The following is an 18,025-nucleotide window of genomic DNA, read 5'->3' as shown; positions in this document are numbered from 1 at the left end:
AGTCTCTTCCTCGTGAGTTTATAGTGAGGATTAAGGGAGAACTAAGGAGATTACATATACTGAGCCCACCTAGCCCAGTAGATGTCAGCCACCAACTAGTAACAAAGGTAATTATCCATGTGCCTCCGGTTATGGTCAGAAAGACACAGCCTGCCAGCCACACTAGAACCAGCCTGGCTGAATCCCCCCTCCCCCCGCTGGCTCTTTCCATAAAATCATGAGGCTGTCTATGGCCAAATGATTTCTGCACGTTAATATGCATGAAGAAAGTAAGGGAATAATTCATGAAGTAAAACAGGGCAGAGAGGAGTGATCAAAACTATCTTTTAGACGATAAGAAATTGAGGAGATAAAAGTCTACTGAATGCCCAGCTTGCTTGGAAGAAACATGCTTTTGTCATCTGATTTTCCAGATGTCTCAAGTGTCCCTGCCCCAGAGCCTGACTTCAGTCTGGATTCCCAGCTGAAACTGGAGAGAATGGAAAAGAAATAGACCAGGACACAGAAGCAGTGGCCTGAGTCCCCACCTGGCTTCTCTCTCACTGTGTGACCCTGAGCAAGTCAACTGCTGGGTCTGAAAAAGGAACACATTCATCTGAAGGTCACTGGGGTCCTTCTCAATCCCAAACTCACCAGGTCTGTGATCCACATTCAGTGCCATTCATGGTAAATCAGAACCACCATCTAACCTACTATCCCCACCCCTCCCACCCCTGCCTTTAATGATTATCAATTAGCTTATTCAGCTGCCAACCTAAAATAACACCAAAGCTTTCTCTGCCCAGACTACAGCAGTAACAATCCCACGTGGCTTTCTAGAAAAAGACTTCTTAAACACCTCTCTTTTTACCAAATTCTTGCTGGGTGTCACTACTTCTCCACAGTCTAATTTAGAACTTTAAATGTTTTAATTTCACTCCCACCAGATAAACATTCTGAAAAGAGCTTTGGATAGATTCATATTAATTTATATTTCAATAATTTAGAATTTGTGAACACCCAAAAAGAAGCACACTTTTGCATTACCTTTAAAAAAAAAGGCAGCATTTTAACAATTTACCCATTCAAGCTGTTTTTGTACAATATAAAAGAAGTCATTTAAATATAAACAATGTTTCATTATACCCCATTGTTACCTATTTACTGAAGAACACTCAAGGTTGTCTTCTTATAAAAATATTGGTCACTTCTTTAGTTCACATGAGATTAAAAAAGTAAAACCACATCTCTTCCAAAATGAGGGTTTGGAAGGGGTTCCTTGTGTTAATACATAGTATCCTTTTGTTCTCTGGCTTAAACCAAGACGGTAAGTGAATGTATTTAATAGACCATATTTTACACAAAATAAATGCTCAAGAAAGTATTTTATGTATGATTAAATGACAGTTGTTTTAAACCACTCTCTTAATCTTCCCAGCCTGAGTTCTATAGTAATTTATATAATCAAAAAAGGCAAAACTCTTCTAGAATACAGAAGTGCCTCCAGTATGCCACAGTTTAATGCTGTGCCCTAACCTTTTAAGAACTCTGAATCCAGAGACCATCTGTTTGCAGGGCATTTATTTCTCTTCAACAAAAGCACAGTGAAGACAGGGCTTTTGTTTTGAAGCACTGCCCCAACAGTACCTTGTACAAGGACCCATGCTGTAGATTCCCACTAGGATTTGCTTCCTAGAAAGCTCCCCTCTCAACGAATACAGCTGCTTCCCATTGTTGAGAGAATAAAAACACTGTAAGTTAGAAGTGCTCCCTTTTGCCACCACTGCTGGAAAACCTAACAGCTAATTCAGTGCCCAGGTGTTAGCAATCCACTCACCTCGCGCACCTGGACAAGCTCCTTTTTGTCTGGAGTTCTGATTTGCCCCATCTTTCATCAACTTCCATTTTCTAAGTTACCTCAGAGTTTTTGGAAGAGGGGTACAAACCCTATGATAAATACCATAATAAAAGCAAAGTTCTAGTGTGTGTGAAAAAATAATAATCAAAGACCTCCAGACAGCAGAAACAAAGCAGGTGAGATATTTTTCTTCCACAACTAAAAGGGAACATAAAGGCAGTATTGGTCTTGGTACTCAATGGAAGCAAGCAAACACTACAAAACTAAGGCTCAATTTTTGCATTAGGGACTGATTTACCTATTAGCTACCTGGAATGAGTGTTTCCCTTGAAAGAATCATGGTCCCCAAGTGTGTGGCACCCAAAGCAAAGGAAAGAATATTCCTTGGTGCCTTTCATCTGAGTCTGTGGTTCAAAAAAGATGACAAGTCTTGCACTCAGGGTTCCTGGACTTTCTGCTGTAACCATATGCTCCAGGTGTCTCCCAACCATCCAAGAAAGAGCCTGTACCTCCCCCCTCAACCCCCGCCAGAGGCTTCCTTTTCCATGGCCTAGGATAAAGAACAAATGATGTCACTCATCAGAGTTAAAGGACAGCTGATCTCAAGGAGATGCGGAGGTGGGAACGTAAATTGATAAAGGCGAAGTGGAAGCCAATGTGGCATTAAGTATGGAAATGGAAAAAAACGCACTACCCTCCCACCCAGAGAGCTTACTTCTAAGTACTTACCCCAGAGAAATGTTTACTTGTATGCACAAAAAGCATACACAAATATTCAATGCAGCATTGTTTGAAATAGTAAAACTTTAGGAACTATCCTAAATGCTCATCCAATAGAGAACAATTAAATAAACCATGGCACATACATGGGATATTTTATGGCAACTAAGAAGTTGTGAGAGCTCTAAATACAGGTATGGAAAGACCTGTAAGACACATACAGTGGAAAAAAAGAAAGCTTTGTAATGTATACATTCTGCTTCCACGTGTGTAAAATTTAAAATACCCAAACTATATAGATATATATTTCAAAATGCACAGATCATGTACACATACACAGTGAAAAACAATTCTGAAACAGGTTACCCGTGATTAAAAGGAGCTGGGTAGATAAAAAGAGATTAATAATTTATCTGTATTAACTGTTCAGAAGAATATATTCATGTATTACTTGTGTAAGTTTAAATGATGATTTAAAGAATGCAAAATATGAAAAACAAAGAAGGCTGCTCTCTGACCCCATGTTGTGGGTATTCTTTAATGAAAGAGCAGCTGGGCACAGTGAGCTGGCAGCAGCACCAGCTAGAAGCCGGGACCCATGAGTCTGGTATGCTCTGCATAGCAGGTCTCAATAAACATTTGTTGAATAATGGTGCCTTGACTTCCTATCTTATAAACAAGGGTTCTTACAGCACTACAAACATATTTGTGAGTATGCTATGCTAGACTTCTCTGTGGATGTAGGGAAAGGAGGCAGGCTGGACCCCTCAGAAGATGACCAAGACAGGGAAAGGCATGAGCCTCAGACCCAACCTGCTTTCAACCCCCAGGCCAAGCTGACCCAGGACACCTCCACCTTCCTTCCCAGGCAGGGTCCACCTGCCAGCTGCATCTTCCCTGAGTGGTCTGCAGCCTGCTTTCCCTCCCTCAGGTCAGCCCTCCAATTCCCCCCAGTCTGAGCCTCACTCATTCAATAATTTAAACAGGTAACTTCTAAAATGACCACTCAGCCAGAAGGGAGGAGGAAAAGAAATTAGCAGAAATAACTGCTTTGAGGTTCTGGAGAAGAAAGTCATTTTCCCCACATGGGCAATGTCTGGGGCCCTGCTTGGTTAACATCACCAGAAGAAGGCTGCATCCTAGAAGGTGCATGTCAAAAACACCCAGGGTTCCATCCACCCACTACACTTTTCCCCCAGCTCTCTCTCTCTCTCTCTCTCTCTCTCTCTCACACACACACACACACACACACACACACACACAGAGAGAGACGCTCAGAAAGTTCCTCATTCAAACCCATCTTCAGTTTTTCTCACTGTGCCCACCTCCCCACCTCCCAGTGCCAGCTCCACCTGCCCAGCAAAACAGTCTCACTGCCCACAAGAACTCCAGCTGCAAGAATACCAATCTCACTCACATTAAAAAGGAAAGATGCCTTCTGGCACTTTCCTTATTTTGATCACATGGGCAGAACAGGACTTGGGGACATATCCTATAGTGCTGACAGCAGAGAACCCCAAGAGTGGGAGCATGATAGGAGACTTACATCTATTCCTATATGAGCTACCAACCCCCACCCTCACCCCACAGGACAAGGACACCCACCAACATTCCCTCCCTTGGCACATCATCCAAGCAACAGTAACACTCCACTCAGCCACCAGGATTTCAGAGCCTCTGCAATTTCCTTAGGGATTTTCCTAGAGGAGGAGCTGCTGAGGGTCTGTGATGGAGTCCCCACCCCACCACCACCAACAGTAGTTCACAAGACGTGTCTCTACTGCTGGGCAAGTGGACCCCTCTGTATCAGATACTTCTTACATTATACAGACAGTTAAAAATTAAAGGTGTATAGCACAGGGAAATACATACAAGATCTTGTGGTAGCGCACGGTGAAAAAGAATGTGACAATGATTATATTCATGTATAACTGAAAAATTATGCTCTACATTGGAAATTGACACAACATTGTAAACTGACTATAATTCAATAAAAAAAAAATTAAAGGGAGATGGTGAAGGTTAAAATAGGAAACTATCCAAAGATCTGCTACAGGGGTCTCCTGTTCTCACACAATCATTTTTACAATATCACACTTGAGCTGAGGTTAAGGAAGGAATGCATCTCCCCAAAGACCCTGCCCCAAATGGACTGAGGGGATGTACATTTCAGACTGTGTGTGAGGGGGACCTACTGGAGGCCAGTCAGACTCTGCCTCAGAAACTTGAGGGCTGGGGTGCAGGGTGGGATCCTGAGACCCTCTTTTAAAAAAAAACTCTGTTTTTTTTGTTTTGTTTTTGTTATTGTTGGTTTGGGGATTTTGGTGGGGCGGAGAGGTAATTAGATTTATTTACTTATTTTAACAGAGGTAGTGGGGATTAAACTCAGGACCCTGTGCATGCTAAGCATGCACTCTACCACTGAGCTATACCCTCCCCTGCTCCATAACCTCTTTTAAGCCCCCTTTCCAGCTGTATCTGATATAGTGTCTACCTCTTGGACTTGTCCCTTAGCTAAGTTAATAAATTACAAAAACACACACAAGTTCTGGCCAATACACCAATACAGCCTCACTCCAGGATAGGCTCATTTTTAAAAGGTCTGAGCAGGGAAGTTGTAGTATTCACAGTGTCTATAAAACAATGAGATCACTTTTTAACAAACCAAGCAAAAGAGTGAGGGCCCTTCTGGAATTCTTCTTAAGGAATTTAAATAGTTGTAAATCTGAATTCGCAAAGAGTTGGGTTTGATTTCTGAAAAACAACTAATACTCGAGGCTTGTTCAATAAAAGATCAAGCTAGGTAACTTGTTCTTTGTCAACATGAGGTAAGACTACAAAAGAAATGCAATTATTTGTACAAGGTATATTTATGTACTGTTTATGATCAGGAAACCAGCTCTGGGTTAAGTGTTACTACACAAGTCCATTTACTCTGGTCATTTTGCTGCTCTTCCTCCACCAACATTCACACGAAATGTGACACACACACCTACCCAAGTACCACTACTCACACATGGCTCACACACAATGCTGAATACAGAAGTTAGCTTATGACGTAGGGATTCAACAAGTATCAAGTACTTGTCTTCCTACTCTCTTGCTTCAGATATAGAGTTAAATTTGTCAAGAAAGATCAATTCTGAAATTCAAGGCAAACTCTGACAGGTGTTTCCTGGGATTCTCATTAATATTGGACAATGAAAGTCAGCCTCTCGAGCAAACATTAATCATTAGCCAATTGTTGAAAATTAACTACTGATGTATAAGGACATACCGTGGAGCCCCTGTACCTTCATTCATTTATGTACCTAGTCATCACACACTAATGTGCCTACTGTGTGCCCACCCAGGGTTAAGTTCACCACACCATCGACACCAATCAGGCTCCAGCCTCAGCCTCTAGGAATATACTAGTTTCATCCAAAGTCACTCAGTTCACCAGCCAAAGAGTCAGGCTGTTAGACCCCAGAGCCCATGTGCAGAACCACACACTGCACACCAAGCCACTTCCTGCAGCAGTTATAAAATAAGGCAGAAAGGGGCTAATATCTGTAAAAAGGAGAATTTACCATGTTTATGGGACTGCAGGGAGAAAGCAAGTATTACTTACACACAGCAGGTGGGGTAGGAGGTGGGGACAAGAATCAGAGAAGGCTGAACTGAGGGCAGTACACCAGCTGTCCTAGAAAAACAGACAGAATCTAGGCACAAAGAAGGAAGAACGTGCAATTCAAACAGAAAGACAACAGAGCAAAGATGCAGAGTAGATGAGGTACAGAACTAAAAGTCACCTCATAGGCAAAGCCCAAGGACCCAAGTTATAAAACTGTGTCTCAGGTGTTTTGATCCACACCGCTCACTACATGAGATGCTAAACTACGGATCATGCAGAGTCAATGACCTCACTTTTTAAGCACAGGAAACACTGTGCATGGAGGTCTCAGCCATGGAGGAGAGAATGCAATCAAAGTGGGCTGTACCACAATGGTCCTGGCCATTGTAAGGCATTTGGTTCCACTGACGAGAGTTCCCAGCTGGCACTGCTTTCCAGAGATGCTCCCACCATTCTGCTACCCTGAGCTCAGAGCCAGAGCACAAAACGTCCAAGACTGCTCTGCTCAGAAACCCAGCTCTGATGCTCCTTCAGCAAGAGGTGCACGAGAAGCAGGGTCACGAGACCCTAAGCTCTTCAGGAGTAAAACACTTGGAATTTCCCACCCACCCACAGCCAAGGACCTCCAGGAGTCCAGAGACAGACCTGCCACCCAAGGAAATTCTAAAGGTGGCTCAGTGGAGAGACTAGGTGAGGTGCTTCTCCTGAGAGAGCGTGCATTCAGCCATCAACAACCCGCCCACCTTTACGAAGATCCACTGCACACCACCAGGGCAGGCGCTGCTGGGGTTCCAAAGTGATTCACTATGAACTGTATTGCAAAGATGCTTGATAAGATGAAGATAAGATGTGCACATAAATAACTAAAATACAGGGTGTTTTATGTGCCAAGTGCCACGAGAGACATTCAGATAATTGTGTTACTTCCAATCAGGGTCAGAAAAGGCTTCACTGAAATAATCTGAAAATATATATATATATGTATAATGTGTATGTATAACTGAATCGCTTGACTGTACACTTTAAACTAACATTGTAAATAGACTACACATTGATAAAAAATAAGAATTAAAAAAAAGAAAGAAAGAAAGAAAAAGGCTTCACGGAACAGCCGTCCTTTGAGATTACTCCTGAACAGCTCTAAGGACAGTGACACTGATGAAAGGGTGGTGAGGAGGAAGAGGCATTTAAGATGGAGAAAAGGCCATGGGTAGAGAAGAGGAGGGAAGGGTGCTGAGGAACGGCTGGTAGACGAATGGGGTTGGGGGGCACTATGAAGGAGAGGAGAGAAGGATAAACCAGAACAGGCTGAACGGACCAAGAAAGACCTGGCCATGGGGTCTGGCCTCCCCTCGGGCAGGGCAGGGGCAGCCCCTGAAGCCTCAGGATCACTCCTCTAGCAGAAGTCATGGCTGTAACGTGAGTGGAGAGGAAGGGGAAGGGGAAGACATGAGGGATTTTGCAGAGGCCAAGTGTCAACAGTCTAAAACCACAAATAAATGGGCTCAGCAGCAAAGGGGACAAAAAGGGAATCAAAGACTTAGTAAACTTTTCGCTGAGTTTAACAAGCATTTATTGAGCACCTGATAGGCACCAGGCACTTGTCCTGGTCAAGGGACAGAGCACCATGGGCCGCACGCCTTGTCCTCAGAGGCTGCAGTCACCAGCAGACATCAAGAAAAGTCTGGTCTGGCTGGTGAGCGCCCCTCTCTGGACAGTTCTCATTTGAGGCCATTCAGCACTACAAAGAACTGGGCGGCAGCCTGGGGGTGGGTGTGGGAGTACCAGGAACAGGATGTACAGATGCACACGGTTCAGCCACAGCAGTGTGCTTATGAGAAACTGAAGTTTGGGAAGCAAAATAAAGCATTTTCTAGCACAGTGAAGTACAGGACTGTGATCATCCTTACTCTGACACTCTGTGAAGAAGCACTCCCTTTCCCCTGCCCCATGCCAGGAAGAAAATTAAATAAATGATATACGCTTTCAATAAGTAAAGAGGAAACCCTGCTACTGACTGATCTAGGAGGGATATTGCTGTGGGAACTGAGCTGCACCGTTTCCATGGCTTCAGCCTCCACTAGTCCCTGAGAGTCCAACAATGAAAGCTGTACAAAAACTTGAGACTGTTTATATACATATATATTTTTTTTAATCTAACTCTGGGAAAACTTGCTGCCCCCAAGGTAGTCTCCAAATTCCCAAAGCTAGCTGAGTTACATATAACCCAGACCAGACACACACTGGATCAAGGATGACAGCCGCATTTCTTCTCCAACAAAAGTAATAACCTCCCTACAAACTACCTGCAACAGGCAGAAACATATTCCACCAAGATGGCCCTGAATCTTACTCCAGGTGCTCAACATCCACATTCCTGACAGAGCTCAGAGGCAGAGGAAACTACCAGCTCCCTGACACATACAACTGTATTGGTCTCTGCCCTTTGTTTTGCCGTTCACGTTAATTGAAAGGTGTTTACTACAGATGAAAAATAAGCTTTGTTCAGCTGCCTCTAAACCAACCCCAAAAATAGAGCAATCACTTTGGTACAAATTGGGTCAAATGTATTAAAAAACAAAACAAAAGAAAAAAACCCTGCTCTCTGGCAAGAGGACTGACATGGCATGGGACCTTGCTAAGAGTCAGGGGGAAATCCGCATATATCTTCCCTTCCCACAGTGGGAAAGGAAATATTTAAGGAGTTAGGCAGAGACAAAACTCATCTAACTATGGGACCATTTAAGTGAGCACAAGACACAAACTTGAATGCTATGAGTTTCAGGATACTGAGAGGTCAAAGGAATACATGTTGGTTTTTAGGAAGGCCTGCCAAACTAACACACCGCCCTCTCCCACCCAAAAAAGACCAGTGTTTAAGAACTGTCAAGAAAAGATCCACTGGGGAGGGATTGCCAGAGGGAGGAAAGGAGATTTATCCATTTCCTATATTTTATTCCCTCCCTTATTAGCTGAGAAATCCAAATGGTCTGACAGTACTTACATTAGTGCCCTGAATTTCCCTGGGAAAAAAGAATCAGAGTATTAATTGACTTACACATGCAGCTACATTAATTATTCCATTGATCTGAATTAATCTGCCTTTCTGAAAGGTATTTATTTTCTAAGTTTGTTTAATCATGTTCTCTTGAGCTACAAAAAGCAACAAACTGGGTCACCATCCACGTTGTTAAATTTGGTAACAAGCTGACACCATCTGTGGCCTAGCCCCATTGATGGGGGCTTTTCACTACTTCTGCTTTTCCTTTGAAATGACTATCTATAATGTCACATGTCTACAACCAAATCAGACGCTATTTAAAATACCCAAAATCACACAACTCATCTCTAGCACAGGATGAATATACACTAATAATGAGGCTGTATATGTGATCCAACTTCCGTTTACAGTTGTACTTTCAGTAGCAGTATCCAAAATGTTTTAAAATTCTCTAGACATCAGACTACAGAATGCCAAATATGAAGAGACATCATGCTGAAATATGCCACACATTTTAAGTGTAATATGATATCCTATACGTAAACTATGAAGTCTAAAATCACAGGAGCACAATGTCAACATCTTCAGAACCCAGCAGAGCTCTCCCCACACGTTTTTCCTTTACAACACTCAGTTAGGAACATCCAGCCAGACGAAAATACAGCCTTAACATGAAAAACCAAAAACAAATGGAACCAGCTAAAAGAGGGGAAAGCAAAACAAGAGAGAGGGTTTCCTGTTATCCAGGCCCAGCCCCTCATTTACCTCCTTTCTGCATGGCCTCATTAGGAAGGACTGAGCCCTACAAAGGCGATGCTACAGCCCCAGAAAAATCCTGAAACAGCTTCTGAATCATCAAGGAAAGATGACAGAATGTCAGAGGTAAAAACAACTCTCCTGACTGTCTCATCCAATCCCATCAATGGACAGGTGGGCAGTGTAGAAAGGGTATGCAAATAAATGCCCCAAGATTCAACCAGTTGACAGCCAAGTAGGACAACTCCTAGTCCCACTCTAGTGCTTTTTCTTTTTTTTTTTTTTAACTATATCAACCTTTCCCAAAGGAAGTTCCATGAAACACTGTGATGCATTCTGCCAAAAAATGTTTAAAGAATCCATGACCAATTACTTTTAGGGACTAGCTGAGTTAAACAAAATGAAACTGGTTTTTTAACTACAGACCTTTCTGGAGCTTTTACTGAATTAATGTGTGCCATAAATCTTTAAGAGGGCAATAAAGTATTGGAAGTATCTCAATTTATTTCACCGTAGAATCATTTTATCTTGAGCATTTCATAGGCTAAGAGCAGGAACTTTAATACTATACTGTATTATTCTCTAAATTATGCTCTATGTGGATTAGTTTTGTTATATTCTACTTCTGTAAAAATTAACAGTTCATATATAATAACTACAATAACTCTCTACTTATCAGAAAAATTGACCAAAGTACCCACTGCTCCCAAATAACACTGGGTTAAATTTTTTTTAATTAAAAAAAAAGCTAACATTATGAGGGAAAGAATGGTAGACAAAAGAAAGCCTATATGGAGAGAAAAGTTATTTTTAAATCTGCTACAAATCTCTTCCATAAAAAGTTCCACATCTATTTATACAAGATTCATGTCTTAAAACACTTTCATTCAGTATAAATTTGAGAATGCAGGTTAAAAAACACACACACACACACACACACCAGTGTTTTAAAGCTCCGTGAAACATCACATGCGTAGCTGTAAACTTCAACCACCCAGAAAGCCAGCTGCCAGCTTCGGTACAAAGGCAAATGACAAACACACACCAGGATAAGCAGGAACTCTAAGGACACTTACCAAATTATGATTTGTTGAATTAGAATCATCTTCAGGGAATGGGATGTAAATAGCTAAGGCCACACAATTGGCAAAAATAGCCAATAATATAAATATGTCAAATGGTCTGAAAGTTTTTGTTAAGGTATATATGTGTTGTGTCAGCATACACCATCTCTCTCATCACACTCCCAATCACACCGCTTTTGAATTGCTTTTTAAATTAAAATTACACACACAAATCCTTATTCCACTGACTGCTGCAACTACTAAGTTTCCAGCAGGAGTAATCATCAGTGGTCAACTCACTGTGGATCTTCCTATCAAATGACCTCCCCATGTCCTTTTCTTCTGTTACAAGGCTCACATTACACTCATTCTTCTGTGGGACGTTTTATATGAAAACCTAAAAGTACATCCAATTAGGGCACTGTGCAAACCAAGTTTCTGCTTCCTGTCATTTTAAAAGCAACAAGGGCCTTAGAAAGCTAAATTCCTGGGTGTTGCAGACACAAAGAGAAGCCATCGTGAGACAAATCTCTTCCACAAATCCTTGCCACCATGTGTTAGAGCTGTTTTCTTGGAGGCTATTCTTGGCTGGGTCAGTCTGAATCTCCTGTCTGAATTGGCACACGCCAGTCAACAAAGACATTTTCCATTCCACCTGTGACTATCTCATGGCAGTTTCAATACTTCAGACACCGTAACAAGCAAACCAGGCTTCACCTCCCTCTCCTGCTTTTACTAAACAGTGGTTATCACTGTTTCAGATGAGAGCTGGACTGGAGCTGTATATAATGTACTGTTATTGTGTTCAACTTACAACCAAATTAAATAAAAAGTAATAAGAAATCAGCACCAGACGGCTTCAGAGTTCAATTTAACATCTCTAAATCTCGGGGGTCTGTCTGGAAGAATCACTCTGAGAGCAGCCTTCAACAGATACTTGCTTAAACATTCTGGTGTTATTCAGAGACATTGTCAAAACTGGCAATACAAAATTTGACATCTGCCAAAATGACTGTTTTTCTTCTCTCGGTTTTCAGTCTTTTCAAATGCAAGGTTTCATGAGCACCAATCTAATCGCCAACTCTGGGCTTGGTTGTACAGCACTGTTTCTCCCATACGCTTACCCACAAAAGACAAGGCCACCATTTAACCAGACACCTCCAAGTCCTAAAGCTTTGAGGGTATGAACAGACCCTTCCCAATTCATCCTGATTTCCTTCTGGGAAATCCAATGATGCCAAAGAAAACAAAGGTCCCTCACGTCTCTAGGAGTACCTTGAATTTCATGAAACCTCTGCCGCCTGAAGAAGTTGAACATTCACTGAAATATGGATGTGAAATACATCATTCCCTTATTCATCTGATGGGCTTATTTTTAAAGCCAGTTATCCTTCCCTCATATTTATTCTTTTAACTCATCTAGTATTACAAAATCTGTTACGTCGGGATCCAATTGTAAGACAGTCCACCTCAAAAACTTCAGAATCTTCTTTTCATTTTTCCTTCTGGCAGTTCCTACCAAAGTTTTAAAAGTCAACTGCCTTAATGTCATCCTACGTAGAAAAACACTGACTATCTCTTCTCTCCCCCACACCACCATTCTGCCTTTTTAATTTCTTAGTACCTAAATGAGAAACCAGCAAATCTGAGAAGTACTAATGCTGTTCAGGAAGGCCAAACATAAGAGTATTTTTTCCTTTATGGTGGTCCAGTTTCAGACTCCAGGTATTGCTAGATGCCATCTCACTGCCCCAAGATTCTCACAAGCCAAGCAGAACAGAGCAATAGAGAACTAGATGGGTTTGATCCTAAATATTTCTTCCTCATTCCCCTAAGTGCAGGACACGATGCCGAGCCTGCACATAAATTTTAAAAGCGTGTAAAAAGTCACTCTCCTAGTGCTGATGGAGTCTGGCACAGCTGGTTCTAGGAGGCTGTCTGCATCCTGCTCCCTGAAATTGAAGGAAACTGTCATTTGAAAAAACAAATCATATATCGTTTCAGAATCTATTCCACAGACTGTCCCAATGGCTTCTCCCGGTACTGGCAGCCACAGCCCCTAGTTCCTGTACACATGTGCCTCGCAGTGCAGGAACAGGAATCCGCCACACGATCCAGGAATTCACTCCATTCACATAAATTACTATATACAAATTACTGTGCACCAAGAGACACAGCATCAGGCCTCCCACCTCACTCCACATGAAATTAATGACGCTACCGAGAGGTCTCTGCTTACTCAGAGTCACGTCAAGCCAACCTGAGGAGGAGGAGATCGCGCTGGCTAAGTACAATCACTGCCTCTGACTCCAGCCATGCCGCTGAGGGACACCCTGTTGACCTAGCTCCCTCCTGGGCCGACACCAGTGTTCTTCCTCAGGCTCAGAAAAGAACCTAAAGAGAAAACACATCCACATGACCCCAGGCATGTGAGAGACTCTGCAACTCCTTCTAGAGAGGAGACAACTGTTGAAAAAAGGAAATGCACATGAAAACCCCTCAAATCTGACCCTTGGCTACTCTCTCCAAAACCTTTCTAGACAGTTACCTCATTTTCATGCAAATCCTTGAGCACAGAAAACAGCCAGCTGAGACAGAGGGTGTGCAAAGAGCTGCCTAGCTAGGTACTCAAGTTATAAGGGGGTACAGCTCCCGTTTGCAGCCAGGGCTCCGACCGCCTCCCTTTGGAGCGTGGGCCCTCCTCACTGGACTCAGTGGGGAAGCCCTCTGTTCATACTCATTCCTATCATTGGGAATAGCTCTAAGGCCCTGGGTAGCCCCACAGTACTTCTGGGAAAAGGAAATGCTGTGTTTTACGCAAATCAGTGAATCATCTGCCTAATTAGAAAGCCATTTGCTCAGAAAGGCCTCAGTCAACCTCTTCTGAAGGGTGGCAGGCACTGGAGCCTGGCCTCTAGGTTTGGGGAAGAGGGTGAGCAGGCAAAGCATCCAGTTTTCCAAGATCTAGGAGCTAACAGCCCTCTTGAGGCATTTGGAGTTCAGTTTTAAAAATACAAAGGAGACACCCAGAAATGTAACTCCAGTCCAAGGACACAGACAGAATTTTTTTTATAAAAGCAGCAACTGCAAATTCCTCCACTGTGAGGGCTGTGCTCTAACTCAGCCAGGCTCAGGAAGAAGAGGCAGACACCAACCTCTCCCTTCACAGGCTCCCTCCTGCTCACGTTTCAAATGCTGTTTGGGAACTTGTCAAAAGGAAATTCCAGGAAGTCTTAGCACTGAGGAGCAAATCGCTCCCTCCCTGTGAAGCAAGCGTTCATATTTGTAGCTACCTGAACATCAGACTCACCAAATGTCAGACCTAGAAGCAGCTTTAGTATTAATTGGAGTTTCCGAAGTAAATTCCAAACAGTAGAATGAGAAGATGCCACTAAAGGTCAAAAACATACTTATTTCTAGTAGAGTCTTTTTTAATCTGCACACCTTACTTGCAATAGGTTCAGTGCATACCGCTGCTGAAAAACAATGGTGCGTTTAAAGGAACTATCTAGAGTCAGATGACCAAAGGGAAGTTTCATATTTTAATTATCTACCATTTTGAATTTTCAGGTTGTCACTCCCTCCCCCACCACTACAACACACACACACACACACACACACACACACACACAGTATTCTAAATATACCCACAGAGATACCCCTCTGCACCCCGAGGAGACAGGAAATTATATACCATGAAACCTTCTACATTCAGCCTCTCTGTTGCTCACATTCCAGACTGCTATCACTTTGTAAGTGCCATTTCAGAAAGCAAATCCTTTTAAAGAACAGATGGTAAAAGAGAAAATGAGAAAGACTTCCCCTAAAAAAGGATACTTCCATTCCACTATACTAATGCAGGCTCTTCGGATGGGGTTATTGAGTGACAAACAGAAAAGGGCACGGGCAGGTCGGCTGTTGGACGAGTTACCCTGTTTTTTGCTCTTGGCGTATTGCTGACGTTTTCTTTGGGAGAGAGATCCTACAGGTGGGGGTGCGGAGGTGCTCATAGTTTGGGCAGCCTTGGCCTGTCTAGCAGCATCGATTGCGGCTTGCCAAGACAGGACGGTTTGCTTGGAGCTATTCGGCTGAGAAGTTGGTCCTTCACCAGAAAGAGGGAGCCTGGTGCCTCTTGCATAGTTTGCCTCTGGGAAGAAGGAGAAAAAGAAAAATTAAAAAACAAAACAAAACAGTGAGACTCTAGCGTCAGAAGAAAGCAAAGGTGGTTTCGCATCAAGAACAGGGGGAATCATCCCCATGGTTCCATTTGGAACCTCATGTCCTACTTTTCAGAAGCAGGGTTTGGTCAGCCAGAGCAGCAAGAAAAGTCCCCGTGCTCTGCCCAAAGTGTCAGTAACACGGGACCGCTGCTGCATCACACCCAGTGGGTTAATACCTCTCTACATCCCTGTCTCCACAAGGAGCCTTTCAGTACATTTCTTCAGACAAACTGAGGTCATTCCCACATTTTATTCCACTTCTTTCTTGACTTTTAAAACCCATGTATCTCTGATGAGTTAACAGAGACATACAACAGCTTTTCTTCAAAATAACTACCATCACATACACACAAAAAAAGGCAGTGCCAATAACTCAATAGTCTTAATCATTTTCAGGGTGTTACTCCAACATCTTTCCACAGCCACAAATGCATTTTTTTTCAGCATGGAAAAAAATCCTCCACTGGCACCAGGGCAATACCAAAAGCCCCACAACAAATATCTAGATTATGCACTGACACTTCCTGCAAATGAAAATTCATGATGCTTGGGACTCATTTCCTCCACAGGCTTCCGAAAACAGAAAACATCTTTAGGGCTTTTTTGCATTTTAAATTGCAGCCGCAGCAGCCAAGCCAGCATCCAGAGAAACAGACAAGGCAGGCAGCCTGCACCCTTACACCTAGGATAGACAGGCTGGGTTATGCCAGAGGCCCTCAAGGCCTAAACAGCAATCACCTCAGTGTCGGATGGCATCCAAGTGCACAGAGGGTAGAACTCCACAGGGGCTTCATGTGCAAAGCCCCCTCCACCTTGGGGTCAGGCCAACACCCAGGCAAGTCTTCCAGGCACCTGCCTGCCTTGGGTCACAACCTCCTCACTGAGACAGAAGTCAAAGTGAGACTGGTGTCAGCGGTAGAGGAATGGGCATTTGCAAGACCAATTCTTGCTAAGTAAAGAGCAAGGGAGAGTCAAAGTAAGCACAGGTCTGCCTGACCAGCCGCCGGAGAAGGGGTACACAGGGAAGGGCAACAGAGGTCTGAGCCAGGGGAGGATTCGTGCCAAGCCTTCCCTTGGGGAGCGCTCCACGGGAAGGCTGCGAGCCCACGGGGGGTTGTAGGGGACTCAAGCGACCTCCAAGGAGGAGGGAGGAGGGCTGGCCAGGAGCTCCTCCAGCTTCCCTCGATCCAGCCGGGCCAGCGTGGTAACTGCACGTGGTGCCCGGCCGGCTGGGGAGGGGAGCCCCACAGCGGCAGCGACTCCCCGGGCATTGCTAGGTTACCGACGTGTGCACAGCAGCGCAGGGAGCGGGAATACGCTTTCCACCCGACTCCCTGGCCGGCGATTCTAAGACCCAGCCTCCCTCTCAAGGGGAGGGGGTTGCTTTACCCACCGGCGGGAAGGGTGAAAGGCCGGCAATCCTAGAATTTTCAGGATGCCACCTAAGACCTTCTTTCTAGTCAACCAAGGGGCGGGGAAGGAGGGGAAGGCGAGAAGAGGCTGGTAAGGGGGCTCAGGCTAAAGACTCACAGCCACCCCCTTTCCATCGCTCAGCGTTGGAGGAAAGTTGAGCCCGAGGACACTAAACCCGAATCACCTCGGCTCACCATCCCTCCGGCCGCACAGTACTCCACGGACTCCACAGCCGCCCCCACCCCACAAATGCAGAATTAACTCTGACATTCAAGGCCTGAAGGGGAGAACGAAGTGGCTGTCACGCATCTCCCCTATGTAGATGATACCGAGCTAGAAGCATCCTCTCCAACCCCCTCAACCCACCAGCATATCAGAGACGGGAGGGGGTGAGAAGGAAGAGGGGGTGGGAAGAGGAGGACCATGACAAGGATTAGATTTGGCAGCGGGTGCCCAGGCTCTGGCTGCTCACCGTTCGCGTGGTCCGCTTGCTGCTGCCGTTGATGCTGCATTTTTTTCATCATCATCATCATCATCATCCACGAACATTTATTGAGCGCCTACTGTGTGCAGGGCACTGTGCTGGGCGTTGGGGAGGGGGAGGAACGGGTAAGGGGGTGACCGATAGGTAGGAGCCGCGGTCCCTGCCCTTATTCAAGCTTCAGCAGGGGGTGGGGAGGGACAGGGACAGATAACAGAAAATAAGAATAATTTATAAAAACCGCTGGCCACCCACGCTCCCTCTTTTTCAAAATCGGAGCAAAATAAACTTTTTTTTAAAAAATAAGATCGGATGTATATATTATCTTGATAATATATACATGTAATTTTTTGCTGCAAAGAAGAATTGGCTTGGTCTCCTCCTCTAGCGGAGGGATGCCGCGGGGATGCCGGTCCGGCCGCCGGGGCCGCTCCGCGCGCCCCCCATGCCCGCCCGCCCGCCGCGGTGCCCGGTGCCCGGTGCCCGCCGCCGCCGCCGCCGCCCGCGCCGCCGCTGGCTCGGGACCGCGGGCAGCCCGAGCTCACATCCGGGGACGGAGGCGCTCGCTCGCTCGCTCCGCGCCCGCCGCGCCGCGCCGCACGCCGGCTTCGCCCTAGCGACGCTGCGCGCCCGCCGCCGCGTCCCCCTCCCTCCCCCCGCCCGCCCCGGGCCTCCCACGGGCCGTGCAGCGCCCGGGCGATCGGAGGCCTGCCCGCAGCTCTCCCCTCCCGGCCCGCGCGGTCGTGGTGGCCGCCGCGTGGGACTCGGGGGGCCGCCACCCCGGCCTGGCTCGGCTGACCCGCGGGCGCCGAAGGGTTAAGCGCGCTCTAGCTGCGGGCAGTCCGCTTAACCCCCTCGGCGCCGCCGCGGGCTCTCCCCTTTCCTCCGAAGAGGCAGGCGGAGCCTGTGGATCCCGC

General features: G+C 45.1%; 1 protein-coding gene across 1 annotated transcript in view; it reads right to left on the bottom strand.

Annotated features, from left to right (window-relative positions):
- CACNA1D (calcium voltage-gated channel subunit alpha1 D) overlaps positions 1-17,166 on the bottom strand; it is a 296,274-nt gene extending 279,108 nt beyond the window's left edge. The window contains exons 1-3 of the mRNA XM_072941507.1: positions 17,100-17,166; positions 14,832-15,141; positions 11,007-11,112 (exon numbers count right to left, since the gene is read on the bottom strand). Coding sequence (XP_072797608.1) covers positions 11,007-11,112; positions 14,832-15,141; positions 17,100-17,166 — 483 coding nt within the window. The remainder of the gene's footprint in view (positions 1-11,006; positions 11,113-14,831; positions 15,142-17,099) is intronic.
- Between the last annotated feature and the right edge of the window lie 859 nt (positions 17,167-18,025).

The sequence above is a fragment of the Vicugna pacos genome, chromosome 17, assembly GCF_048564905.1.
Source record: "Vicugna pacos chromosome 17, VicPac4, whole genome shotgun sequence".
In the NCBI taxonomy this organism is placed as follows: domain Eukaryota; kingdom Metazoa; phylum Chordata; class Mammalia; order Artiodactyla; family Camelidae; genus Vicugna; species Vicugna pacos.
This window is presented reverse-complemented; position numbering and strand designations above follow the sequence as displayed.